A 14,538-nucleotide genomic window follows, 5' to 3' on the forward strand; every position below is an offset into this window, starting at 1 on the left:
AATCCTCTTGGTTTCCTCTGTACCTTTTCCCGATCCATGACTCAGTCTTCTGGGACTTTCGGCGAAGCATCCGATGCAACATGACTGAATAATTGGATTAGAGGTGCAAATTTGTTATTTGTTGACAAAGCAAAGTCCGTCACAGAGTCTGACTCCGGAAGGACTTTTTATCTCTATGAATTTATTGCATGTTAATCCCCAGCCTAATCACGATTCTCCCCCCACCAGCTGGACCCTGCAAGCATTGGGCAGTGGGACAATTTTTTGACCTTATACAGAGAAGATCTTCACCTGGGGGCAACAGACTCTCCTATGGGGAAATCAGCAAGAAGATGACGAAAACTACATTGACCTTGTTGAGGTCACAACATGGCTGAATCTCAACTCTAGCAATAAAACCTTAAACAATCATAGATTCATCACTCTTTAACTGCTGCATGTCAGAGCTGGCAGATGGCAGGGGCACATAAGTGCAGTTTCGTAAAATGAAGAGAAGAGAACAGGGTGACTGTGTCTAATGATTGAGCGTTTCAAAGAAGAGGATTAGAAAATCCTTCTATGAACCCTAAAAAACAGGACAGGACAGGACAGGACATTGAGATTACTGCTGTTTTTATTTGGAGCTGTACAAGAGCATGTCTGTCCCAAACCGGTGCAGGGCATTTCAAGTGCACATTCTCTGGAAGAGCAATTCTTGAACCTGAAACAGTCAACAAAAAAAAAGCACATCTTTGGATTTGTTAAAAAATATTAGACAGTTAATTTGAGGAACCTAGATTTCTCTGCTGTATGTCTAACTGTGTGGAACAAGGCTTTAAAGTTAAACTATCAAGCTTTATTTTTTACTTCTATTGCATGGATTTTCATGGAGTGCTAAATCTTAAATGTCCACAGTGTGAATATGAAGGAATTAGTACTTTAATGAGACATGATCAGCTTGTGGCTGATGGAAGACAAAATAGCTTCAAAGCCCTTTAACTTCACCCTGTCCACTGCAAGAGGGTTCATTATGAGGGCATGGAAGAACAGGTTTGATCTAGAGAAGAGTACAACGCGTGTGCATCACTTAAAAGGCTCCAGCTGGTAACGGGTGCTGGTTATTCCCGGAAGTCTCTCCACCATTCCCGAGAAGAGAAAGGTCTTCAAGGGAGCCAGGCGTCTCTGTGTCTGGAGTAAGAACTAGTCTGGGAGGAGGAAAGGCCACCCATCCTCCATCCTGCTCATCATCGGATCCTGCGGTAGCCGCTGCGGCTGCCGCACACTCCTCTTTAAAGATCCTGTTGTGCTCCTGTTTCAACTCTTGGTAGGAGCGGGAAAACATGTGGAAGATGGAAGTGGCTGGGAAAGCCATGATTAGGATCCCACTCAGGATGCTGCTGAGTGCCACCACCTGACCAGGTATGCTTCTAGGTACCATATCCCCATAACCCACTGTAGTCATGGAGATGATCGCCCACCAGTAAGAGGCGGGAATGCTGCTGAAATCCTGCACTCCGGTCAGCTCGCTTTCCGCCAGGTGCACCAGAGGCGAAAAGAGCGTCACGGCTACGCAGAGAAAGAGCAGCAGCAGGCCGAACTCGCGCGTGCTCCGCCGCACCGTCATCCCCAGCGTCTGCAAGCCCAGAGAGTGGCGGGCTAGCCGCATCACGTACAGGATCCGAAGGGCACGCAGGATCCGCAGTACCAACCCGAGCTTGTCCAGGTAGCCCTTACCTCCAGAGGGTCGCTCATGTTCGTTGGTGGGGCTCTCATCCACTACTAGAGACACATAGTATGGAAGGATGGCCATGGCGTCGATGATGTTCAAGGGTCCACGGAGGAACTCCAGCTTGCTGCGCGCCTGCATGAACCGTAGCAGAAACTCCAGGGAGAACCAGGCCACACAAACCGTCTCGACGATGAACATGTGGAAGCATTTCTGGGAGCACACACCCTGCGGAGGGAGAGAGAGTGAGAAACTAATTTAATTCTAAATTCAATTATTTTCAGTAAAACGCTTTGCATCTAAATTTAAAATCAATGAATTAGGCTTGGCATATTAGAAGTTAAAGTACAAAAATGTTTGCGAAAGGGAGGTTTAAAATACGTCAGAGAGTAAAAGGTTGGTCAGTAATACAAAAAAAGGGGAAGGAAAATAAATAAGATAAGGAGAGGGCAGATAGCCATTTTCCAGAAAAACTCAGTGTTTACTTTTAGTATTCAAGTCACACTAACCAATAAGTCAAGCTGTATCAGTTAATTAGCCAGAGTCAGAGGTCAAATTGAGGCGGTGGTGGAAGGAGGGCTAACAGAAAAGACAAAGCAGACCACTTTGACCTTGAAATGTCTGAATTAAACCCCCTATACAAGCAACATGCTGGAAGTGACCCAAATTAGATTTTCTCTTCATGTGGCATGCCTGTAGATGTGATCCTTGAAACTACACATATCTGATGCAGCCAGATCTGAAATCACACATTCTGTTAACATGTGCATACAGTATCGTCACACCGTTTTGTAATGTCGTTATCATTCAGCGCCAGTAAGTGCCTTGCTAAGATCTTGAAAACCAAAGGAGGAGCAAGCAGAATCAGTGGAAACATGCTGAGATAGCAGATTGAATTAATATTTGGTGAGATGCATTAGTTCAAGCAAAACTCGAGGGAATGTATCACAGTCATGCCATGTTAGCAAATTAGCTGTTTAATTTGCTGCTACTTGAAGGCCCTTGCAGATGTAAGGGTTTTGTTGTTATGTGCATATATGCTGGTAAAACGTGTGAAGTTATTGTTTCTGTACATGCTCACTCACAGGTATTTTAAGGTCAGCTGACTGTTCACAGTGATGCAGGTATGTGTCATTTTTACAAATGTGAACAGTCAAAGAAAAAATATTACATTTCAGCAAATGCTCGGAACAGTATGGTAAGATCTATGATCTATGAAACAGCCTCAGAGAACAAATGTAAGGAATAATTGATGGTGGACTTTGTGTGTAGCACATGTACTCTACATGTCTTCATAAAGTGTTTACCTCAAGCCATTGTTTTAGTAAAGATCAATACTTAGTTTGACTTTTTTTTTTTTTTACTGATATTGACACTTTTCCACTTCCTGTGGAAAAGTAATAAATGGCAAAATATTTTAAGCATAATATTTTAACAGCCAAAAAAAGGAGGAATATATATATAATAGGATAATAAAATGTATGTAACGCATGTTTTATATTGTTGTACTCTAATGATGAACAGAAATAAAACAATTTAAAATCTGCATTTTGGTTATAGGACACTTAAAGAGAAAAATCTTTAGTATTGATTTTTTATTGTAAACAAAACAACCTGTAAATCTCAAGTACAAACTGTGAACTACTACATAGCAATGCAGTAGAAACTCATGACCTTGAAACAATCAGAATCAAGAATTAAACTAAAATAGTGCAGACAGGTTTCCTCACTCTATAAACACCCTGCCTTCCCGTAAGAAGCTCACTCTGCCACAATTACATCTTACAAAAAACTTTCAAAACGCATTCATGCTTTTTCTTGCCTTAAAATTCTGAAAAGCCTTTGTAAATTCTCAAGCTTTCACAGGAGCAACAGACTCGCAGTTAGAGTGGACTTATTATCAAACTGCAGCAGCTCTGAGGTGATTCATTGCTGTAAATTCAGCAATTTTAAATGCTCAGCACACAATTTGTCCCTCTCCGTCCAGCACGTACACTGTCCCCTTTCCCTCTCACTCCCTTTCTGTCACTCTCCCCAGTTCTCAGTCATTCTCATTCCCTACTTCTACTCCAACACCTTCTTTTCATCTCATTTCTATGACTTTTGCTCCTCATCTCCCTGCGGCGGGGTGAAGTGGTTGTGACTGCAGCTGCAGACATTATGCATGATAAAGAAGGATAACAATTTGCAACTCGTCAGGCTGATTGTCAATTTCTCAGTGCTAATGCCACTAGAAATGTCAATGACATCCCCCCTACATTGTGCCCCAAACCAATCAACCATAGCCCCAGCATCTATACAGCCATACATTTAGAAATTACCTACAGAGCTGATGAGCAGCTTACCATGAAGACTTCCACCAGGGCTTCTGAGATCAGCATACATAGCAATAGGGCTGCACAAATAATCAAAATAAAATCGAATATTTTTATAGTATTATATATATATGTTTATAGTATTCAACTAAAGTGACTTGCCTTAGCAATTCAAAGCGCAATCAGAGCATGATTTTGTGACCAAACCATTCAGCCTTGAATAGCAGCACTTGCATATGGGATTTAGATGCATTCTGGGTGAATAGCAGAGTATAATGACACAGTAAAATCAATAGGATGGTTGGAATAGGTTTGGCTCAACTCAACTGCTGCAGTCCCAGAGCAAAACGGAGGCATAAAACAACCAAACACAGAACTACTATCCTAGTCTTGCCAGGACATCGCAGTCTTTGTTAGCACTAAACAGGTTATACAAACTGACAGTCATCTTTCCGGTATGAGTCTCTGATTGAATGTTAGGTGGTCTGGCTGGCTGTTTGAATCTAGAGGGAGGGTCTGAGAATGCATAAATGGATGTATTGAAAACGAAATGCAGTTGGGATAATTCGATCTATGAGCTGCTTAGTGAATGAGATATGGGGCCCCGGAATGGGGATGTCAGAAAGAGACGAGGGGTTGGACAGAGAGTTGAATAATTGAAAGTGGTACACACACAGATTCTTTCATCTGACTGTACACTACTAGAGGATCTGATAAACAACACCAAATAGATTACAGGTATGTACAGAACTCAAAGCTTGTTATAGTGCGCACCCTGCTTTATACATGTAAACACATAGGAAACAAACCCCTGGGGTCATCTGTTTCCTAAAATTCCAATTTGATCTCAGTCCTCCAAACATTTTTACATTTTATATTTTTATGGAAATGCATCAGATATTCATCAAAAAATATTATTCATGAGGAATGAAACCGCAGCAGGAATCTAGCCCTAAATGCATAAGTATGGCACATATAGCAGAAGGCATACTGGAAAACCATAAAGTATATTACTTTCAACATCTAACATTCAAGTTTTTATAGAAAGACTCAAATTAAGTTGTGGAAAACACTTGCAACTAGGTTTCAATACTATCAGATTTTAAAGCCCTATTTGGGCCTTGGGCAAAGTCCTGTATTACTCAGGGCAACTGAATGATTTAATATTAAATGGTATAGAGAAGGAACTGAAGACGAATTGTCAGAATATGTTAAGCTTTTTTTAAATCAAATAAATCAAATCTCATTTTACACATTTATCAAAGTTGTCAAATTTCAAACCATGACGTGCATTCATGTGATTCTTTTCCAAATGTCTTTACAGTATTTGTCTACTTTTTATTCTAACAAAACAAAAAAATAAAACAAATAATAAAATAAAAATTTCCTAAATTACAATGTAACTTTGTAAAGCAATTGATACATAGGCACAACCCAGTTTTCTACAGGATATTTTCCAGTAGGCGGCACAGAGCACAGTCAAAACCTACTGTTCAGTGAGTCATCCGAACTGATTCAATGAGACCAATTCACCAACTGATTCATTAAACTGCACCAACTGAGCAACTTGTTACACTAGTTCACTAAGGTTATATATATATATATATATATATATATATATATATATATACATAGACACCTTTCAAAAACATCTTATAGGGGTCATGAACTGAGAAACCAAAATTTCCTTGATCTTTTTTGACATATAAGAGGTCATTGTACTATAAAAACATCCGGTAAGTTTCAAAACTCAAAACTAAAAGCAGCTTTTATTGAAGGCAGTCTGCCAAAACGACAGCTTTTGGAATGTTCTACTCTATGATGTAATAGTGTAGATAAGCGCCGCCTCCGTAGAAGATCAACGCCAGCTTGGACATCACTGCCTGTTTAGCCCTGCTCACCAATTTGCGCATGTAGTGTTTACGAGAGTGGTGAACGCGCAGGTCTACACATAAACCAAACGATAAAGATGGCTCTGAAGACAACAAGATGCTGTGCAGTACCAAGTTGTGGAAAAACAGTGTTTGCGTTGCCTTCTGATCCCAACGTTAGGAAAGAGTGAATGAACTTTATTTTTAATGAAGATCCAGACCGCGTCAGTAAGAATTAGGTCCTTTGTTCACTTCATTTTCCCATGGAGGCACAATTCGAAACTTTTTTTTTTTTAAAATCTTTTTTCAAAAAGATTGAAACTAAAAGATGATGCTGTGCCGACTATATTAGATCTGACAGTAATGTCGCAACACAACTGTGAGTAACTGTTTTTATTATGTAGTCACTATTGCTTTGTCTCTTCTTACAGATTGTTTGGTATGTATGAGTTATTTATGCATTTTTGACCTAAATTACAGCAGCGTTTATCTATGAGTAATGTACGATGTCAAACATTCAAAACTGTTAGCCAATCATAGTAGTGGCCGTTTACTTCAGTCTGCAATCCACCACGAGAGAGAGAGAGAGAGATTGAAGTGAGACTAGGAGGAAAGCAGATATCACAAAGCTTACAGACGTTCTAAGACTGATGTCCTGTCTTTGATGTTTTCGAGCTTGTGACTTTGTCAAACAAGTGATAAAATATGAGGCTGAGGACTCTCTCAGAACACTTTTTTTACAGGCAAGAGTAATGACTGTTGCCCAAAAAACATAAAATCAACAAAACAGGGGTAAATGGATGTTTAACATGCTGCTGGACAGTAGCCGTATGTGATATGATGCAATGTGATTAAGTCTTCTCCACCGCACCGCTGCTGCTCATCGTGTCTTCCTGCTCCAATTCATCAGACATGAGCCCAGGCCAGTCTCTCTTTCCATACCTCTCTTCCATTATCTAAGTCCATTATTTATCCTGTCTCACTCTTTTTCACTTTCTCTTGCCAAAATATTTGTTGTCGAACATTTCCTGGCGCAGAATCAATAATGCCACGTCATTCTGAGCTCCTAGAAAAAGACCGCTGGCAGGAAATTGTCGAGGTCAGCATATTGCTTTTATTTAAATCGCTGTACTCTCACCTCCCGCGGCTGCTCTCTATTCAATATTCTGATTGAACGTTGTTTCAAAGACATAAAGGATAAAGTAAGCAAAAAATCTGTAACAGCGTGCTCAATCTGTCATGTTGGGTATTTACCAGGTTGTGTGTGCTGATGAAGGTGTATGTCAAAATGACCTTGAGGTCATTGCCAGGGATTGAGAGAGATGCAGAGACAGAGATGGAGTGATTGGGACTACATCACGGTAACCCAGAAACCCTCACCCGTCTGCTGCGCACTAATATAGTCACAGAGCAGAGACAGACAGGAACATGACAGATGATCAGATATACTCGCTTCTGGCAACCAACCTCCATTTTACTCCCTGGAAAATACAAACACACACACACACACACACACACACACACACTCCTAGAGAACATAAAATTATAGGTCAGGAGACTTACGGGTGAAGTGTGAGATTTCTCTATTGAAAATACTTTCTCCTAGCCCAGTCTTTTGTGAGTTCATAACTAGGAAAAAATATATTCACTAGAGAAATGTCTATGACTTTTCAGTGACCTTTCAAGATTTCATGCTTTTTGAAACTTCTTGTTATTTCTAGGTAGGACAGTGGGAACCCAGAACAGAGTTCTCGGTTATGTGCGATATGACCAAAATCTTGTTACACACAAAATTTTTCAATACATATCGTGATAGTCATATATATTTATTATTTGATCTTTGTTATTAAAAATGGGAACAAAGATACAAAAACAAACAATAAGGACAATTAAAATATAAAAAGGATATAAATGAAATAAACAGTGCAGGTACAGCAGGTCTATCAGGTAAATGTAGCAATCAAAAAGTAATACTACAGAAACTTAATAATCAAATAATAATAATAAAAAGTTTGCTCTTCATTTAATCACACTGCTGTCTGGGAGAAACAGCTGAGATAATGAAGTCAATATGAAGTTAAAAACTAAACCTATTTTCTTAAATTGTAACAGTACATGTTATTTCAAAGAAAAATGTTTGTCTTCATAATCTTTAATCAAAACGCAAAGCTTGCTCTGTGTCTGAAACGACTTGGCTTTCCAGCTTACGTCACCTTAACTTCTTATTTTTTAAAGCCTTTCTTTATCTCATCAAGTCTTTCTAACAGCACACGCACATCCAGTTTCAGCCTGATGCTTTAATCTGTGTAATCCTCCAAAATGCACTCCACTCAGTTTTTCCTCCTGCATAATAATTTGTCAAACAGCAAAACATTTCTCCATCTTTCTCTGTCTCTATCCATCCCAGCCCAGAAACCTGAAGTATAAAGCGCAGAGTGGGATGGTACGGCTCAGCGATGCGCTAGCTAAAGTACACAGCGAGACGGTCTCAGAATCTTAAACACCTGCCTCTCCATCTCCCGCTTGCTAAGCACTCCGTATTTTTAACCTAGACACACTCGTTCTCTTCTCCTCACCTTATGCTCCTATAATGGAGAGTAATGAAGGGATGGAAGAAGACAGAGCGAGTTGGTAGGCACTATGAAATCTGTTTTATTTTTCCCAAATTCTGGAAAAAAAATTCTGGATTCCGTTTTAATAGCTTAACTAAACTTTAATAATGAAAATGGTTTTTGTCTAATCAATTAATTTAATAAAACTAACAATTTAATAATAATAATAATAATAATAACAATTTTAAAATAATAGTGTCATATGAAGAGTTTTATTTTATTTATTTATTTTTTGTCTGTTTCCATTTTTCTGGATTCTGTGTGTTATACTTTAATACAAATTTATTATCAAAAATGTTAGTAATCAAATGAATGATTAACAAACAAATTGTAATTTGTCATTAAAAACAATTTAATTAATCTTTTACAATGTAATACAATGACATTTTAACATCATTTTTGGCAAACAAATTGCTGCACAATGGAGGTTTACTGTGATATTCGTTAAAAACTATGCTCTAATAAACTCAAACTGTATAAATATTATTATTATTTCTTTGGGAAGTACATTCTAATATACAACATGTATTTGCATCATAATTTCTTCAAATAAAAACAAACTTTTATTTTGGCGGGTAGCAGTGAAGACCATTCAGCTTCTGTGTGTATCTGATGAAAGTTTTTATCAAATGTAATGGTGACATGCTTGTGACATGTTGGAGATGAAGGTCACGTGAAGGTCATGTGTAGTGAAAACACCATGAGAGTCATGCATGCTTGAGCATGTGTGGTAGATAAAACTGTGGTGTGTCGATATTGTGTAGGTGCTGTATGTTATGGTGGCCGAGAAGTGCGAAGCAAATCACAAAGCTGTAAAACATTAGCTCCAGTGGCGCAGATGGATAAGCGCGTGCCCTTGGTTTTTGACGCGATCGACCCGGGTTCGATCCCGCCTTTTGCCAAACGATTTGAAAAGGGAGGAAAAAAAAGTTCGGCAAAAGACGGGATCGAACCCGGGTCGATCGCGTCAAAAAGCCAACGACACACGCTTATCCATCTGCGCCACTGGAGCTGATGGTTTAAAGCTACTTTTATCTAAATGTAAATAGACACCCCATATTTTTTATTCCATAGTAAGTGCAATTCATACAATACATTTAAACTCAGCTACTTTAATACCATCTCCGAACTTTCTACCACGACTCTGCTGTTCTTCGGCCGGTTCTTCCTGGTAGATATTTTGTATATAAATAACTTTTTTTTTTTTTTGCAATTTAATATTTACAGTCACTAGTCCATATCTCAATTTGTTATAGAAAGTGCACAACCCTTCTTTTGATTTATTCATCCAAATTTACCAAATTCTGTGACATTCCGCTTTACACTGCAAATTCCATTTTTATGATTAGAGTCTGCGATTGTGCATTGGGAGGTTTTTGAGTGCCTTTCGCACTCACTGTGTCTCAGTTTCCACTGAACTTGATTGTGATAAGCTGTGTGTGTCGAGAAAGGCTGCGAAGAGTTGTCTGCTGAAAGAGATCAGAGATCGACTCACCCACATATATCTGACAAAAAAACAGATCCGCTTGCAACTACCTGCGACTGCACCCACATGACCTTTGGAGGCACTGGTCACCCACCCACACGTTTCATCTAACTGCATTGCTCTCATTCTGTTCAGTCTCTTCAGTGTCCTCCTTCCCCCATCCCCAGAGACGGACGCTGCACTCGGTCCATTTGATCTGTCCTTTATGGCAGGTTACTGCAAATCCCGTCAAGCAAGGTTTACTGCCGTAGTCCTGCACCACCAGTTTTGTGGTCTTCATCTGCCAGAGCTTCTCTGCATCAGACTACAGAAATTAGAGCTGTAGCAGCCATTAACTTATAAATGTCTTAGCTCGTTCCCTCGCTCGAGATAGTCAATTAATTTTGCTTAGCTGCAGCTGAAAGAAAAAAATGCAACTGGCCACATATAAAACTCTGACTTTCACACCAAAGTGACATGTTTATTGCTAGCTACCTGTTGGAGGTATCTATTGTTACCATTACAGTAACATAATGCATGGAAAGTATGTACAACCGGACAGTCTGCTTCCGCTGTTGGCCACGCATTCAAGTATGTTTCTGGCCTAAGTGTAAATGGCACTGTAACATCCTCTCCTTCCCTTTCAGTGCAGCATCTCTAGCTTTTAGGCAGGACCCAGGAGACATTGAACAGACATGGATACCTAACAGCCAGCCCATAAACATCTCAGTGGAAAAATAACCAAGAGGTCAACGGATAGATTTATTCACCCTGCTAGTCTGTAAAGAGAATGAAGGAAATGGGTGCTTGTTGGAAATAAACAATGCTAAAAGGGATATTTCACCCAAAAATTAAAGTTTAGTCTATATTTTCTCACCCTCTGGCCTTTCTATCTTCTGTGGAACACAAAAGATGATATTTTGAGAAATTTCAGCGTTTTTGTCCATACAATGGCAGTCAGTGGGCACCAGCATGGTTTGATTACCAATATTCTTCAACATATCTTCATTTGTATTCTCATTCCATTGAGTTACATTGAGTACATAACCGAGAATTAGTTTGAAATAGAGAAAAAGTATTTTCTAATGTCAAGGTGAGAAAATGTCAAGACATTTAAGTGAATTAATCTGAAATAAAAAGCTGAATTAACTGAATATTAAATCATTCACCTCGTGCACATTGTGATTTATTGTAGTTAACCTATTCAGAGAGGAAATCTGAAATGTAAAATTACCAACCACCATCAGATTTACCAGCCCCACATGGCGATTATGAACATGCAAATCTGAAACCAATGCTACCACAATATTAGACCCTAAAAACTCATGAATGTCTCTAAAAAATCAAATGCTTTAACCCTATGAACAATGACAAATCCAAGTACTAGTTCTTTCACTGGAGCATTATAGCAGCCAAGTAGCTTAACCGCTGCTTTCCAACAATAGAAATCTGTGGATTTCACCACCTCTTGCAATTTAAATGTACATTATGGGGCAATGACCTGAAAGAGAAAACTGACAGCAAATGAAAAATGTTACATGCTAATGTTGCTACACTGCCCCTTGTGGCAACTCTTTGAATGCATTTTCATACAACAACACAAAATTGTGCATACATAGCTAGAAGAGTCTGCATTCATGGACTTGCAAAGGCTATGATTCAGGCCTTTGAGTAAAGCATAGCGATGGCTGCATAATGCTATGCTTTTCCACAGCATGGGAGAAAACTCAGAGAGACACAAAGAACAATGGATAAAGCTAAAACAAGAAAGTCCTAGGAGAAAACATGTTACAGTCCTCCACAGCACTGAGACTTCAAGGGTGATTCAACTTCAAACAGGACAGATACCTGAAGCATACAGCAAAATACACACTTAAAACAGTGATGTCCTGGAGAGATCCAGTCAGTTCAATTAAGCATCTGTGAAATGGCTTAAACACTGCAGTTTACAGTTCTGGCTTAACTTAATGAAGTCGAGGCATCAGTTTCTTGTCGATAGACACAGTAATTGTTGTCAAAGGTGACCCCGCAAAATATTAACTCTAAGGAAGTCAAATAGGAAAAAAAGGAAGTCAAATAGGCCTATTAATGCATTTAAGTATTTCTATAATATTACAATTATATTTTCTAAATATATATATTTTTGTATGCATTTTTCTCATTTCCTTATTATTTTTAATTATACACATTTTGAGTGGTATACAGTTTCTTTTTAAAAGCATAACAAACATGTTCTTGTTGCCTCATAACTCATTAAAAACAATGTGGAAAAGTTAAAACTGTGATTGTTTTGTAAAAAAATGTGTATTTCTATGCACAAGAATGTAGTAAGAGAGAGAGAAAAGCACCCACAAAGTGTGACCTGCACAAGATGAGTTGTGTACATCTTGCAAATTTAATTCAAGAAAATTATAGGGGAAGATAACAAGCAGGCGGGCATTAAAAATGCATCTTTAACTCTGGGATGAAGCTACTTGTGGAACAAATCTTGTGATGGATGGCGCTATTTACACCATTTACTATCTCTGCATCTGCTGAATCAAAAATGAGTATGCAGCTCGAGGAAAAATGATCAGACGTGCCCACATACATTAATGGCTTTACAGCACCACACCATGCATCCCATGCATCTTCTCACTGCCATTTCATGTGGCTTCTCTTCTATTGTATTAAATTTAAAGTCCATTAAATTATTTAAAAGAAAAGCAAAATGAAACACTACATTTTCTAAATGGTATTTTTTTGTATTATGATGCAATCTGGGCCTCTTGTAGCAACCTGGGTTTGAGTGACTTGCCAATCTGACTCGGGTGATTAAAACCAGGAACCTTTCAGTTACCCTGAGCTTGTAAACACTTCACTATATCACCAACAAAGACAAACACTGTATACGACCAGCCACATTTGTGTTTGTTTATATGTACACCTGTGAGACACTCCAGAGTCTTTTTGTGAACTCTGTAACCTTGGAACTGAAAAGATGTTGGTGCTCGGAATGGTAAACAGCAGGCAGGCGTAAGAACAGCTCCCGTTCTGAACATTTTCTTTCAAGCCATGCTGTTCATTTCAGGAGTTCAAGCAAGTCAATTTGTTCAGGACCTCAGGTCCAACTTTAACAAAGGTGATTCTGGTGCAATAACACTTTTGACCTACACTGGCACTTTGTGACTTGGAAACTCCTGCTGTTGAGTGTTATATAAAAACCTATTTTGTAACCTGCATGTGAGCGCAATCACCTCCCAATTTTTTCCTGCATCTGAGAGCAAGTCTGAGAGAGAGAGGGGCTCAAAAAATGAAAAACGTCAAATACAAACAACAGAAAAAAACATAAGTTAATCAGTAAAATCCCCAGCTATCAGGTTATTTTACTAAAGCTAGAAGTTGTTGGAACAGCAAGTGAACCGGGCACATGGAGCAGAAAAAAAAAAAACAGCGTCATCGTCCACACAGATTTTAAGGTTAGTTTGATTATTAACTGGATGCATATTGTTTTGTGTTTGAACAAACTCTAGATTCATTTAAGGGTTGGGAGATAATCCGGTAGAAATATATCAATCGTTTTGCGCATCAAGATGTAGGCTAAGCTTATCATTTAAATGCGTTTTAAGCAGGTTTTCAAACAAATGGTTTACACTGTTAATGAACATTAAGCAGTGGGGCAGAATTCAGTCTGTTAAATGCGTGCATTAAGACGGTTTCAGCCTGATTCGCGCGGCGCGCACCTGCTCATATTGCGACTGACTAAACTTTTCGCTCCTTGTGCTTAATCGTTCAAATACACAGTTATGTGTCAAAAATTCTCGTCTTTTCAACTATCCTCGTAAACACAGTTATTTGTGTCTTAAATGAACGTTAATAGTTAAAGATAAAGCATATGTAGTGTTAGGCTATACGAGATCCTGCCTATAATGATGAGATCTTAAAAGGATAGCTCACCCAAAAATGAAGATACTGTCATCATATACTTAAACTCAAATTGTTCTACACCTCTATGAATTTCTTTGTTCTCCTCAACATAAAAGAAGATATTTTGAAAAATGATCGCAACCAGTTTCTGGTCCCCATTGACTCCAATAGTGTTTTTTTCATACTATGGAAGTCATGGGGGCCCAGCAACTGTCTGATTACCAGTATTGTTCCAAATATAATATTTTGCATTCAACAGCACAAGGAATCTCATACAGGTTTAGAACAACAACAGAATTTTCATTTTTTGGGTGAACTATTCCTCTAAAGCAGCCTAATATAGCTGCTGTTGCCATTTGTGTCAATAATGTAAATCAAACACCAGAAAGAAAATCACTTACTGTCCTTGACTGAATCACTTTTGTCAAATAAATAAGAATGAATGTATATTGAATATATACAGTGGAGACCATTCAGTCTATTTGTACATTTTCTTTATACATCATAATATTATTCAGTGCTTTAAGTTTTTCAAGTAGGTCGATTTCTTATGATCTTTGTTCTGTTGTAGCCTAATTTGTGACTGTTTACTTGTCTTCAGTAAGCTTATTTTTACTTAGGCTAGTATTATTTTTTGTGATATTGAAATTGGTAACAAAAATTA

The 14,538-nt window shown here is 38.5% G+C and overlaps 1 protein-coding gene across 1 annotated transcript in view; it reads right to left on the bottom strand.

The window, feature by feature from the left end:
- Positions 1–677: 677 nt before the first annotated feature.
- LOC107749318 (potassium voltage-gated channel subfamily G member 4-like) overlaps positions 678–14,538 on the bottom strand; it is a 26,318-nt gene continuing 12,457 nt past the window's right edge. The window contains exon 3 of the mRNA XM_016564430.1: positions 678–1,933. Coding sequence (XP_016419916.1) covers positions 1,067–1,933 — 867 coding nt within the window. The 3' untranslated portion in view covers positions 678–1,066. The remainder of the gene's footprint in view (positions 1,934–14,538) is intronic.

Source organism: Sinocyclocheilus rhinocerous, unplaced genomic scaffold, assembly GCF_001515625.1.
Source record: "Sinocyclocheilus rhinocerous isolate Xijiao unplaced genomic scaffold, SAMN03320098_v1.1 scaffold1311, whole genome shotgun sequence".
NCBI classification, from domain to species: Eukaryota; Metazoa; Chordata; class Actinopteri; order Cypriniformes; family Cyprinidae; genus Sinocyclocheilus; species Sinocyclocheilus rhinocerous.